At 37.1% G+C, this 14,984-nt stretch overlaps 1 protein-coding gene across 4 annotated transcripts in view; it reads right to left on the bottom strand.

Annotated features, from left to right (window-relative positions):
• SPACA1 (sperm acrosome associated 1) overlaps positions 1–14,984 on the bottom strand; it is a 79,020-nt gene that overhangs the window by 53,732 nt on the left and 10,304 nt on the right. For all 4 annotated transcript variants that reach the window (XM_072642795.1, XM_072642793.1, XM_072642794.1 and 1 more), the window contains 3 exons: positions 5,851–5,952; positions 3,501–3,607; positions 2,994–3,129 (listed from right to left, as the gene is read on the bottom strand). In XM_072642795.1, the coding sequence (XP_072498896.1) occupies positions 2,994–3,129; positions 3,501–3,607; positions 5,851–5,952 (345 nt within the window). The remainder of the gene's footprint in view (positions 1–2,993; positions 3,130–3,500; positions 3,608–5,850; positions 5,953–14,984) is intronic.

Below are 14,984 nucleotides of genomic sequence, written 5' to 3'. Positions count from 1 at the left end.
ATGTTAAATTTGACATTTTATTAAAAATAAACTTAATCACCTAGTCTTCTAGGTAACAGGATGCAACTGTTTTCCACATAAATTCATAAACAAGGGAACACAGTTTCTGGAAAAATATTTTAATTTCTAGTATAGCATTTGTATTTGGTAACATTTTAAATACTAATATTTCATTAGAAACCAGTATATTTTCTTTAAACATGCAATTTCAACTTTTTGATGTTTCCTGATATGTCACGTGTATCCTATTCTATGTATCATGTTTGACTTATTGTGTTGAAAGTCTCCCTTTCACTTCCATAGGGAACAGATCTCTAATTTTGAAATGGAAATCTAAGAGAATTTATGAGTCAGTTTACAGAGTTCTGCTTTTTAGTAAAATTATAGTGCAAGAGTATTAATAATTTCATTATCAGCAAGGAAGCAGTAAATCAACAAGCATTTATTAAGTTTTTACTGTGTGCCAGACACTATAATAAGGGCTGGGGATAGACAGACAGACAAAAACAATCCTTTTAATGGAATACTATTATGCTACAAGAAATGATGAACAAGAAGACTTCAGAGAGGCCTGGAAAGACTTATATGAACTGATGCTGAGTGAAAGGAGCAGAACCAGGAGAACTTTGTGCACAGCAACAACCACAGTGTGCGAGGAATTTTTCTGGTAGACTTAGTCCTTCACAGAAATGCAAGGACCTAAAAAATTCCAGATGAAGTCTTGGGGCAAAATGCCTTCCATATTCAGAGAAAGAACTATGGAATTGGATCGCAGAATGAAGCAGACCATTTTCTCTTGTGTTGTTTTGTTTTATGGTTTCTCCCACTCATTTTAATTCTTCTATGCAACATGACTAAGGTGAAAATGTATTTAATAAGAATGTATGTGTACAACCTATATAACATTGCACACCATCTCAGGGAGGGAGGGGGAGGGAGGGGGAAAGGAGGAGGAGCAAGCAGTAAAAATCTAAGATATATGGAAGTGATTGTAGAAAACTGAAAACAAATAAAATAATTTTAAAAAAGAACAAAAAGAAATACACCATTGCCCTCAAGGAGCTCATATTCTAATGGTAGAGAAAACATGCAAGCATTGTACATCCAAGAAACATACAGAGCAGATGAAAGGGAATCTCAGGGAAATCAGTGGGAATAAGGGGTTAAGATGGCAGCGGGAGGAAGGATCCAGAAAGGTCTCTTGTAGAAGGTGAGATCTGATTTGATTCTTTAAAGAATTCTGGGAAACAAGTAGGTAAAGGTGAGAAGGGAGAGAATCCCAGGTATGGGAGACAGCCAACGAAAAGGCACCAGATGGAGTATTGTGTTTGACTATAGCAAGAAATCCAGGTGTGGAGAAGACTAATGTATGAGTATCCTGGAAAGGTAAGAAAGGATCAGGTTAAGAATGGCTCTAAATGTCAAGATTTTATATCTGATTCCAGAGGTAAAAGAGATCTACTGGACTTTACTGAGTAGAGGTTAATATGGTCAGACCTGTATCTTAGGAAAATCACTTTCAGAGCTGAGTGGAGGGTGAACTGGTGTGGTGAGAGGCTTGAGGCAGAGACCAACTAGAAGGTTATTAGAATATGCCAGGTGTAAGGTGATGAAGGCTTACAACAGGTGAGCCTCTGTGGGAGTGGAAGGGGAATAATAGAAGGGGTATTTGAAGTTAGGAAAAATCAGCCTTGACAACTGCTTGGTTATGTGTAAGGAAGGAATTGAGGATGACATAGAGGGTATGTGTGTGTTCATCCTTCATTGCCAAAGAAGACCATGACATAGAGGGTACAGGAGAGCATGAGGAAAAAACAGGACCAAGTTCACCAGCTTCACCCTTTAACTTTCAGTCTGGCTAGATGAAGCTCTAGAAGAGGCCATTTGCATGGACTATAGGTGTGATGGGGGTTCGAAGAAAATCTCACCCTGCTCAAGTAGACAACTGAAATCAAGAAATGGAAAATGAAGCAGAAAAAAAACCTGAAAAGATAGACAATGTCCTCAAAGAGTAGATTGAATTAAAAGATTGGGAAATAAAACAGAATAAAACTAATTTAAAAGGTAGACTTAATGCCTAAAGCTTTCTCTGTCATTCTGGTTGGCTATCTAGTTCAAATAGAAATGGATCCCACTAAAAGATCTTAAAGATCGCTGGGGAGCTCAGAGTTTGATACTTCTGATCTCCATTACAAATAGATGAGATAACACATGGGGCTATAGTCTAAAAGTTTAGGGATTTCTCTCTTTCTATGGGGGAAAATGTAGAGGGCAAGAGCAGGTGGTAATAGAAGAGAGCCAGCAGAGAACAGTGTAGTAGATACAACAGCAGATGGCAGTACTATCCATCAGAGAAATTAGAACAGGAGAGACCCTCAACAATTCCCAGCAGCCCACAGACATCACCAGACCAGCAGATGACATCAGTAGTTCAGTGGAGAAGCAAACAGCAACATTTGCAACAAAGATGGATTCCAAAGGGTCCACAGACCTAGAAGCATGAATTGTCCTGTTTGTGTGAATCCCCTAACCATGTATGTGCCCTCCCTCAAATGTTTCACCCTAGTCACATTATATTTTTATACTCATGTTGCCTCTTCTACTTGAAGTTTTAGAATCTTTGGTGTAGCGCACCCTTATGTTTGTGAGCATAAGAAAGAAGGAATATTCCTTGCCTTTTATTTTTGCTGTGGAGCTGAATTAAGTGGCATTTGCTTTGCACTGGGGAAATCTTCTGGTTCATCTGATAAATGAAGTATTAGTGAGAGCTTGGGAGATGTGATGTTGAGTATATACTGACATGATTTGCATCTTGGAAACTGGATAGCTTTCAGAGAGTCCACAACTGAGTGGACCTGGTTTACATAACGGACATATCAATTTCATGAAGTGAGGTTCATCAGAATCCATACTGAAATATAGAAATTCTTGAGTCAGCTGCTCTAAGAACAATCCAAATAACAGATGCAAACCAAAGATTACTTAAAACTTACCATCCGTGGTGTATACAGTATACTTTACAGAGGCAATTATTTCATTATTTTCTGATGTGTCACACTGGAATGCTATGGGACGAGTTTCCCGGTGTACTTCAAGGACAGCTGAGTCATTGGGAAGAATGAGTGGTTGCTATTAAAAAAAATAAAAGGCAGTAAAATGAAACATTTTTATATATGCTTGGAAGAGAGAGCAATTTTAGTCAGCTAGAGAATGGCCATTTACTTTGGTTATTCTCTTTCTGAAATAAGAGTACTTTTTTTTAAAAAATGAAGTTATAGTATACTGATAATAGCTAAAGGAGTGAACTAGCACAGACTAGTTTATTCATCTATTTTTTAATGGCAACAAAGAAAAATTGTGATCTTGATAATAAAATTGCATTTGTTATTCCTTTTTGAAATACAGCTTTTATAGAGAAAGTTAATCTACAGTCATTAGACCTAGGAACCAAATGAACTGTTATATTATAAAATACCAAATTACATGGATTGATTACTCACCTGGTCTGGAACGAGCATTTTCCACGTATACCTGAAACGGTTCTCTGGTGGTACATAAATACAAGCAAGCTTCACCATAGAGTGACTTTCTGAAATTGGCCTTCCCCCTAAGGGAAGAAAAGATTAGTCAGCATATAAAAATATCCTAACGTTACCGTGAACATCATAAATTGCTATATAAAAATATTTCAAAGTACTCTTGACAAAAATACATACATATATATGTATATGTAGCTAAGGTTATAACTTGACAGAGATGTAAGTGGAGATAGATGGATGGATGGATGGATGGATGGATGGATGGATGGATGGATGGATGGATGGATAGAAGGATGGATGATGGATGGATGTAAAACAGGGGAACCCAACCCTGCTGTGGAAAGAGAGATTCCTTTATTTCCCTAAAGTTCAGAGATCACCATATACCCACAACAAACGCACTAAGACTGGTGAGGAAAGGGATTTATTGTTGGTTGTACTCTGAGAATCCTAGCAAACTTTAGAGAGTTAGGTAAAATGACAGCAACCAACTTAATGCTACCAGGTAAGACTTTAATGTATATTATTAAACCCTAGATTGAGTGTCTGGGGACCACTCTTATACATTGAAACGATGAAGTAGAACAATATGGTGTAGAGCAGATTTCAGTCTAAGGTTGAGCCATCAAAGACCTAATCTCTTTCTTACTGAAGTATTGAGAACTTTCACTATAAGGGAGCCTGACCTATAAAGTCATTTAACAAGTAGACTTCTTTCTGAAATAGAACTTTTTACAAAATGAAGTTATTTCATTCTGATAATAGAATTATTGTGCCCTGGACTCTGGGGAAAGGGTTGTGATGATGCACTATTATGTTATTTAGAATATCTTTAATATTACAAGCATGTGTGAGTTCCTGAAACAAGATGAGAAATAGAGCTAACCTAATTTACAGGCTAGTCTAGGGTAGAATGACATCTTAAATCTGTGATTCTCCTTCTATTCTGCTATGCAATGTTTTTCAAATTTTTTTATCATGAACTTAACAAACATGAATATTTGTATATCAAAAGATCAGAAACCAAACATATGGATGTGTATACATACACATGAGCATGTGTGTGTATATATGTACATATATGTATATATTACTATATGTGTATATACATATATATTTATTGTTACTCAGCCATTTTCAGTCATATCAGATGAGAGAGAGATCAGTGTCAGGTTTTATATTCTTGGGCTCAAAGATCACTACAGATGGCAACTGTATGAAATTAAAAGATGTTTGCTCCTTAGAAGGAAAGCTATGACAAATATAGACAGCATACTAAAAAGCAGAGACATCACCTTGCTAACAAAGGTCCACATAATCAGAGCATTTTTTCTTTTTGTTTTTACTGGTTTTTCCAGTAGTAATGTATGGCTATGAAAGTTCAACTATAAAGAAAACTGAGCACTGCGGAATAGCCACTTTTGAATTGTGGTGCTGGAGAACACTTTTGGAACTCCCTTGGACAGCAACACGATCAAATCAGTCAATACTTAAAGAAATTAATTCAGACTTTTTTGAAGGACAAATACTGAAGCTGAAGCTTAAATGTTTTGGCCATATAATGAGAAAATAGAACTCGTTGGAAAAGATGCTGATGTTGGGAAAGAGCAAAGGCAAAAGGAGAAGGGGATGGCAAAGGGTGAGATGGATAGGTAATGTCATGGAAGCAACAAGCATTAGCTTGGACAGACTTTGGGAGATAGTGAAGGATAAAAGGGTCTGGCATACTATTTCCATGAGGTCACAAAGAGTCAGACATGACTCAGTGATTGAACAACAACATGGAAAGGGAAATAGGAGGGGGGGAGGAAGGAAGGAAGGAAGGAAGGAAGGAAGGAAGGAAGGAAGGAAGGAAGGAAGGAAGAAAGAAAGAAAGAAAGAAAGAAAGAAAGAAAGAAAGAAAGAAAGAAAGAAAGAAAGAAAGAAAGAAAGAGAGAGAGAGAGAGAGAGAGAGAAAGAAAGAAAGAAAGAAAGAAAGAAAGAAAGAAAGAAAGAAAGAAAGAAAGAAAGAAAGAGAAAGAAAGAAAGGAAGGAAGAAATTAAGAAAGAAAAAAAGAAAACAGAAAGAGAGAGAAAGGAAGGAAGAAAGAAAGAAGGAAAAAAGAAAGACAGAAAGAAAGAAAAGAGGGAAGGAGGGAAGGAGAGAGGAAGGGAAAGAAGAAAGAAAGACATACGGAAAGAAAGAAATTAAACATTCCTTTGCCCAACTGCATTTAGATGCATTTGTAGAATATTTGTAAAACATTTCCATTCTGTTTTCGCAGGATAAATACTTCTACTCAGCCTTGCTGGAATACTGAGTCTTACTTACATCCACAGTCTATTGGTCCTCTGCATTCTTCCACTCGAACAACACACTTTGATTCCCCTCCAGGACACCCATTTTTTAATATAACTTCTCTAATTCCAATGCCTTTGGTAGAGGGAAAATAAACACATAAATCACTAATAAAATTTTAGAAACCACTTTAGTTTCCTTCTTTTTTCTATCAACTCTTTCCCGAGTGTAATTCTATGGTCTTCTGATGTTTATATTTATTCAGAAAGTTTATCACTCTTGCTTCAGGCTCCCTATGTTAGATTATTCTATAAATACCTCCTTTTGCACATAGCAAATGGATTAATTTGCAAAGAGGAAAGCATAATATTCCTGGAGATATAATGCACTCCCTAAAAGTCATGCTTTGTCTGTCAAATATGTGCATTCTTTAACATTTTGCAAACTATTTAATTTTCTTAAATCAACTCAGCCCTTTACAAAGGTTCATTCACAGGTTCATACACGGGTTCATTCAGTTTAGCCTCTCATTACTCAGCATGCAACATGCTAAATGACCTACAATGTAGTCACAGGTTGAAGAAAATTATCATGAAAACCTATCGTTTTCCCATTTGACTTTTTAGCATCAAGAGAAGTCTTAATCCTCAAAGTTAATGTGAAAGACAAGAAAAGAAAGATTGAAAGTGGCATTTAGAGGACTCCATTTAGACCATGGAGAGATGAAAGATCAATACTTTGGATGAGGAAAAGCAGTAAGGTAGGACAGTAGCATGACTTCATTTGAATTAATGGAATTATTTCCTGGACAGTAACCAACTCATGATAGAATTTATAAATATGCTTTAAGCAGACATTATTTATTTTTGCCACACTGTATATAAATGATTTGTTGAGATTAGGTGTGGGATCATTTACAGATGATGAAGAATCAAATGAAAACTAATTTTCTATCAGTTCGAACAGCACCAGCTGTCCTGCTTTGGGGTTCTTTGGACTTCTCCATCATGCCCTTATGCCCCAGGAAACTCTACTGGGAAATCTCATTATCCTGCAAGATTGAATTAGCCTTGTACTCACATCTCATCAATATTCTCTGCTCTTCTGACTGGACCCTCCGACGAAAGGACAGAACCATGAGCTTCAAAACCAAGGGAAGCCGAGAACTGGTTTCTCCCCATTTCCCACCATTTGGTTTATCTTTGCACTTCTTTGGATTTCTCCATCATATCCCTGCACAGGCACCTTGTCCCCACTCCTATCCTTACTTTTCAGCTTCCTTTTGTATGGTGTCTTCCTTCATTAGAAAGAAAACTCCTTGAGGACAGAGACCATCATCTCTTTTTAAAATTTGTAACTGTATCCTCAGTGGTTAGCACAGTGCCCAGTACATAGTAGGTGCTTAATAAATGGTTATTGTTTATTGACTATTGATTGGCAGAAAAAAAATCCTAGCTATTACAAAGAAAATGAATATTCTTAATTAAAAGAACACTAATATTACTTAATATTATTGAAATATTGCTGCAAGGTCAAATAAGTGGAATTAGTGTGTAATTCCTCTATTATTTTCATGTGATAGTCACTGTACTAGCTGATCTTAATGTTAGTCCCTGTCAGAATTCCAGAACAGATTATTAAGTGGGTGGTGTGCAAGCTCTTAAAAAGGGAAATGATGATTACTATGAGAAAACGTGAGTTCATGCTTTGTGCTACACCATGTGAACTCTCTACTGTTTCAAATGTAGAAAACACTTGAAGCAAGTAGGAGTTGTTAATAGCTAAAGCCCAGGGAGAATATTAGAAATGGGTGGATAGGTGGGGATACATTTTCAAGGTGAAATAGCCTTCCTAGACTTATTTTTTAAAAAAACTATGGAATACTCCTATGTTCTAATTAACATAGTAACAAATAGCACTCGCACAGAAGAATCTGGGGTAAATTATATAAGTTGTTTTTTTAAGACTTAGGCAAGAAATTGAAGAAGTTGGGGCACAGGTAGTGGTTTATCACTTTTGCTGATTGAACATAAGAAATTTAAAAGAGAAAGGGGAACATGGACAATGACTGGCTGGCCTAGGAAATTATTCCAGAAGACGGGATTTGTCTTTGCAATGGATAGAGCACCAAGCCTGGAGTCAGGAAAACTCATCGTCCTGAGTGCAAATCTGGCCTCAGACACTTACTAGCTGTGTGACCCTGAATAAGTCACTTAATCCTATTTATCTCAGTTTCCTCATTTGTAAAATGAGTTCGAGAAGGAAATGACAAACCACTCCAGTCTTTTTTGCCAAGAAAACTCTAAATGGGATCACATAAAGTCAGACATGACTGAAAATGACCAAACAACATAAGATATGGAAATAATGGGAGCTTGACCAGGGATAGATTACATCGAATAAGAGCAAGTCAGAATGGATTTTCTCTTTAGATTGGCTGACCTGATTAAGACACCTTTAAGCTGAAAAGGGTTGAGGAGGGAGAGGAGGGACCAGAATCAGGTATGACATAAGACAAAAACACTAGAGACGCTCAGAACTTCACAGGACACAAGGATAGTGAAGAGGGGCAGAATAATATTTAATCTCATATAGTTATATGGCAATGCCAAAATTGTGGGTAATAAACAAAATATACTAGATATTTTAACTCAAAGTAAAAATGGCCTGGTGATATCACTTAAACTTGGCCAGATGACATTCATGACTAAAATGTAGCAATGATGAAGTACACATTCAATACAACAAGAATTTATTAAGAGTCATATTGAAAGCACTGTGATAGGTGCTGAAGAGGAAAAAGATTAAATACCTGCTCTCAGATATCTTATGTTCTTGGGGGTGGGATGTGATGTACCATGTACAGTACACAGAGAAGTAAATACAAAGCATAAACATTTTCAAAACAGAGCAACTTTGGGGAAATCACTTCACTTCCACCTGACTCAGTTGTTAATCTGTAAAATGGGAAAAATACCTCATAGAGATATTAGAAAGATAAAGTGAGATAATATTTGTAAAGTGACTTTGCAAATCTTCAAGCACTATATAAATGCTAGCAAATATTAGTAACAACTGAGGATATCACAAAAGGTCTGGTATAAGCAGTGGCATTTGCTCTGATTTCTAAAGGAAGCCAGCAATTCCAATAGACAAATGAGGAGGAAAAGGGAGAGCATTCTATGCATGAGTAACAGCCTACGCAATGACACAGAGGCAGGAGATTGCTATGAACAGAGAACAGTTAGTGGGCGATTCATTTTATTGGAATAGATACTTCTGAAAGATGATCATATGAGATAAAAATTAAAAAGTAGGTAGGAGCCAAGTTGTAGAGAATTTTTAAAACCAGGGTGAGCATTTCATACTTTATCCTTGAAGTAATAGATTCACTAGATTTTTAAATATATGAATGACATGATCACATCTGTATAGTAGGAATATTAATTTGGCAGCTAGGTGGAGGATGCCTTACAGAGGGAAAAATGGCAGAAGTAGGGAAACCAATTAAGAAAGTATTGCAATCATCTAGGACAGTTACCCAAAACTGTCTCAGTCACAATGTTCTCATCAGTAAATGGGGATGATAATACCAACCACTTTGTTGTGAGGCACAAATAATATATGTAAATTGTTTTTGCCAACCTTAAAGTGCTACAAAGAGTAGAGTGAGTGGAGAGATAGAAATTCATGCATGACATAATGTGAAGGTAGATTCAACAATATTTGGCAACTGATTAAACATAGCGAAAGAAGGAGGGATAACAAAGTCACTGATGATTCAGCGATTGGGAGCTCCAGACTCCTGGAAAGATGTTGATGTTCTCAGAAAAAAAACTGGGAATTTTGGAGGAGGGATGGTATTGAGGGGAAAGATAAGAATTGTTTGGGACATGGTGAGGTTTAGATGTCGATGGGATATCCAAGTACTGATGTTAAACAGACAATGATAATTCAGTTACAGACTTCAGGAACTTGATTATGGCTGAATATACAGATAAGAAAATCATCTGAATAGGGACCACAAGTCAGTCCATGAGAGCTGCTAAGATCACCAATATAGAGGATGGAGAGAGAGAAGAGGTTCTAGGACAGATCCTTAGTGTATGCTTGTGTTTAGTAGGCAGCAGGTGATGATCTAGGAAAGGAGTCTAAAGAGATACTATCAGACTGGTAAGAGAAAGAGGAAGAGAACAGGGTCATGGAAAAGAGAAAGTATCCAGGAGGATTAGGTGGCTGACGGCATCAAAAGCAAAAAAAAAAAAAAAAATTTAAGAGTAAATTAGAATAAGGTCTGAGAAAAGGCTGTTGGATTTAGCAGTTAAGAGATTGTTGGTAACCTTGGAAAGAATAGTTTCTAACAAGTGGTGATAGAAAATGGGGGCAATGACCATACAGTAGAATGACCCTTTCTGGGAGTTTGGCTGTGAAAGGAAGGAGAGGTATAGGACAACATCTTAAAGGGATGATGAGATCAAGTTAAGATTTTTTAAGGACAGGGGTGATGGTGATACATTCGTGTGATGGGGTGGGGGAATAGTGTGTGGAGGAAAGGAATTAGTGAATAAATAGAGATTGAGTGAGAGAGAGGAAAAGAGAGAAAAAGAAGAGACAGGGAGACAGAGGAGACAGAGACACAGAGAGATAGAGACAGAGAATAATCACTGGGACAAGTTTTGGTGGAAACAGGAGAATAAGATCAAATGGACGAAAAGACAGAGACTTGTCAAAGATTCAGATTCCTGAATCAGGATCCTCAAGGATTTTGATAGGCTTAAATAAAAAGCCAAATCTAACAAGAGGAAATGTTATTGAATGTGGAGGCTCAAAATAATCAGCTCAGAAGTACAGAGGCGGAGAAGTGATGGATGTGACTAGAAATTCATTAGAACTGAGGGTTATCATGCACTCCAATCTGCAATTTATCTGTAGTGTAGTTATGAAAAGTTGCTTGGGAGCATAAAAGGTCACATAGCTAGTATGTTTTTAGAGACACACAGATCTTCCTGATTCCAAGATGCTGACCTTTGATCTACCACCTCTCTTAGGTGATCCTTCACTGCATAAATGGAAATATAAAGTCCAAGGGGAGAAAGTCATAATTCTACTACATTTGAACTCTCTTTATGCAATAATAGAAGTATTATTTCTGATTCTACAGTTAAAATCTCAGAAAGGGTATTAACAAGTTGTAATTAATCCAATGGAGAAGAAACAACAAAAACTAGAATAAACCCCAAAGACACTGACCAGTTTAAGATGGAGTAAGTGCAGAGTAGGCTAACCAGTATGGTCAGGGAACTCAGTATAATATGCTGTCTAAGGACTGACTGAAGAAACTTGGGATTTTTAGCAGAGAGAAAGTTCAGTGAGACTATATTTATTATCTCCAAATATCTGAAGTGTTATAATGTGGAAGTGGCATTAGGTTTTCTTTTGGGGCCCAAAGGAAGAAAGAGGGACTATGGATAGAAGATTCAGAAAAGGAAATTTCAGTTCCTTAAAAGTTACAGCTGTCCAAAAGTATAATAGGCTATCAAGAGGGGAAATGAGTTTTCTCTCACTGGAGGTACTTACACAGATGTTGGAATTCTAGATTTATCCTTTGGTCATGGGTTGCTAGAAATCACCTTTGTGCTTCTCAACTCTGAGGTTCTATCTATCTATTATTACTTTGTGCTACTAAACAGGGAAACCCATTGTCTATGACAAGGGTAGCAGATGCTATTAGACCCATGGATTTATCCATAAAGCTGCTGGCTTCCCAATATATGCATATTTGATGTCTGCTCCTCTTTGATTGTGAGAATGCCACAAGTCCCAACTGCATGCCACATGGTCTGAGAGTAGGGCACTGGATTTGCATAGCACATTAGCTTGAGTTTTAATGGAAAGGGTATGGAGCTTGGAGCACAGATAGAGCAATGCCTCTGGTGAAGATTCCCTCATCTGGAAAAAGGTTGGAACCATCACCATGGATGATTAATTGAACCTGAATATAGGGTTTCCACATCTGCTGGTGACAAATGAGAGTGATTGTAAACTTTTCATCCTACAGTTGGGAATGTTGGTTGGCAGATATAACCAGTTTCTTGGAGGGTACTGTCCGGTTGGTTCCAATACTCCATGATGCATATACTGACAAATTGGAATGAAATAAGGCCCAACAGACCCTGCATTTATCCCAGCAGTCCTGAAATGCTCTGGGTTCCACAGTAATTGATTCCCGTGACTTTTCTATATAAATGCTACTACTACTGCTGACTTAAGCAGCAAGGAAGAAGACTTTGCTCCTATATTATAATTCAGTTCAGTGGACATCATCTTCTGTAAATAGCATACCTACAAGAAGGATAAAGCACAACAAAGGGCAAGCATCCTTACTGAAAGATCCAAACTCTGATGCCTACTATCTGTGTGATCTTGGGCAAGTCACTTACACTCCCTGGGTCTCAATTTCCTCATCTGTAAAATGAAGGTGATGGACTAGATGACTTCAAGATAATGGCAGCTCTAGATACATGACCTATCTATTATCTAGATTTATGATTTTAATAATTAATCCTTTAGTTCAAACTCCTCATTTTACAACTTATGAGAGGTAATAGCATCATTGAGTTAGAGCTGAAGGAGACCTAAGAAGTCATCTAATTTAGTCCTTTAATTTTAAAAATAAAGAAAATGAGTTCCAGCAGATAATACGACTCCTCTAAGGTCTGTGGTACAGCTACAGTCAAAACCCAAATCTCTTAACTCTTAGTCCAAAAGTCTTACCCACTTAATTAGGCTCTGCTCAAAAATTTGCAAATTTTTCATCAACAGAAGATACTTCTTTAGACATGATACCAATTCACAATTTCTCCTAATGTGTTAGTGTATTTCTAAGCACAAACAAAATTCAAAAACACATCTTTAATTTAACAACAATTCGTTCAAGCAACCCTAAAGCAAAGTGTTCAGCATACTGGGACTAGAAATAGTGCATATTTGTATAGACAACATAGAATCATGAAATGAGAGATGCTCCTTCATTCCAAGCTCCTTCATTTTACATTTGAGGAAACTGAGACTAGAGTGGTTAATAGGTGATTAATGACAGAATCAGGATTTGAACCCAGGTTATTTGGATTAAAATCCAGCCCTCTTAACAATACACTACACTGTCTCATATATTGTGTTGCTTGATTCTATCTCCACATCACGTATTTGTCTCCTTATCTCCATTCAGGATTCCTCATCTCTCAAATGAACCATGGTAATAGTCTTGCAACTGGCCTCTCTTCCACCTGTATTTTCCTTCCTATCTTCTTTTCCTCCATATAGCCACCAAAATGATATTCTTAAAGCACAGGTCTCCTGCTCAATATTCCCTTTAGCTTCCAAAAGAAAATGTAAACTACCTTGCCTGACATTTTAATACCCCTTCAAATTTGACTCTAATCCAATTTCTCGATTTCACATTGTTATCTTTCATTCATCCTATTCCAGCCATACTGTGCTATCTGGTGATGAATATTCCACCTCTAGCCTATATGCCTTTGCATAGCCTGTTCTCCCCATATCTCAAATATTCTCCCTCTTCACTTCTGCCTCATAGAATCCTAATCTTCCTTCAAGTCACAGTTCAGGCATCACCTCATCCAGCCAGTCTTTTCTGACCATCCCAGTTATTAGTCTTCATCCCAGTAGAATTTATATTCACTTTGTATCTGTTCTGTGTATATTTATTTATGTACATGTTATTTCCCCAAGTAGAATATAAGCTTGAGGGCAGGAGCTGATTTGATTTTGTCTTTTTTCCCCAGAGTACCTAGAGCTTGGCACACAGTGGGCACTCAGTGAAAGTTTGCTTAATTAAGGTTGGAATATCTTAATCCACAAGCATTTAAATATTAAAGCACTTAGTAGGTGCCAGGCATTGTGCTAAGCATTGAGGATATAAAGAGAGACCTATGGAAATGTCTACAGGAGGTATCAACTTTCATATTGACTCTCTATGGCAACAGTGTACATTTTGAATATCCTACTCTATTGAAGTACAAGTACTTATGGAGTGCTTTCCATTTGTAATTTACTAACTATGCTAACTGCTGAAGGCATGAGATCATGATGGGAAATCTATGCTTTCTGTGCTCAAGGAGCTTTAAGTAACAGAAGAGAAATAAGCTATGTTTGCAAATAATTGATACCATCATGACATCATGGAGAAAGATATCATAGACATAAGAAATACAAATGAAGTCTATGAAAGGAATGAAAAGGGGGAGATCACTTCCAGTTGGAGGTTATTAAGGAGGAGGAAATGTGTGTGTCCTCTACCACCATAGAGAAACTGGGTGGCCCAGTGGATATGAATGCTGGACATAGAGGCAGGAAAATCTGAATTCAAATCTAGCCTCAGACACTTAATACCTGTGTCACCCTGAGCAAGTCACTTCACCTCTGTCTGCCTCGATTTATTCATCTGCAGATGAGGAAACTCATCCTAGGGTTCCTTTAAAGATAAAATGAGATTTATAAACCTTAAAGCATTATATAAATGTTGTTATTATTATTTCTGCTCTATAGCACTGAGTTTGGATTGGGTTTTGAGTAGACCAGAATGGAATGGAGATGAATTAGGCTTTTGGGATGAGTGAGTCCTTGCTGGCCACTGAAAACTGATGGAAGGTACAGAATTTTAATGGAGTCTGTGAGGTATATTGTCAAGAAGTTGAGGGAGAAAGAAGAATAATAGTTCTCCAACTCCTAATCCTTTGAGTTTATAGCATACCAATCTTTCCTGGATCCATCTTCAACCCTTTCTAGGCTATCTCACATATACACAGAAGGATTCCCTCCCTTCTTCCTCAGGATGATCTTTTCCTAGCTTTGAAAGATCCCAAAGATGTCCAGATAATCTGGGAGTCCCATTTAGCATCTTGGAAGGAGACATGTAAACAAAATATATAGTTAACCTTTCTTCTAGGACAGAGGTTCTTAACCTGTGAGTCTGTGAATTTATTTTGAAAAATATTTTAATAACCATTTCAATATACTTGGTTTTCTTTTTAATCCTATGTATTTCATGAAATGAAAAATGGGTCCATGACACACAGGAAACTAAAGAAGCCCTAGTTTTAGAGACTATTAATGTGGACAATAGACCATGGAATGATAAAAGATAG

This window comes from Notamacropus eugenii, chromosome 2, assembly GCF_028372415.1.
Source record: "Notamacropus eugenii isolate mMacEug1 chromosome 2, mMacEug1.pri_v2, whole genome shotgun sequence".
Classification (NCBI taxonomy): Eukaryota; Metazoa; Chordata; class Mammalia; order Diprotodontia; family Macropodidae; genus Notamacropus; species Notamacropus eugenii.
The sequence above is the reverse complement of the archived record's forward strand: the minus strand, read 5'-3'. Positions and strand labels throughout refer to the sequence as shown.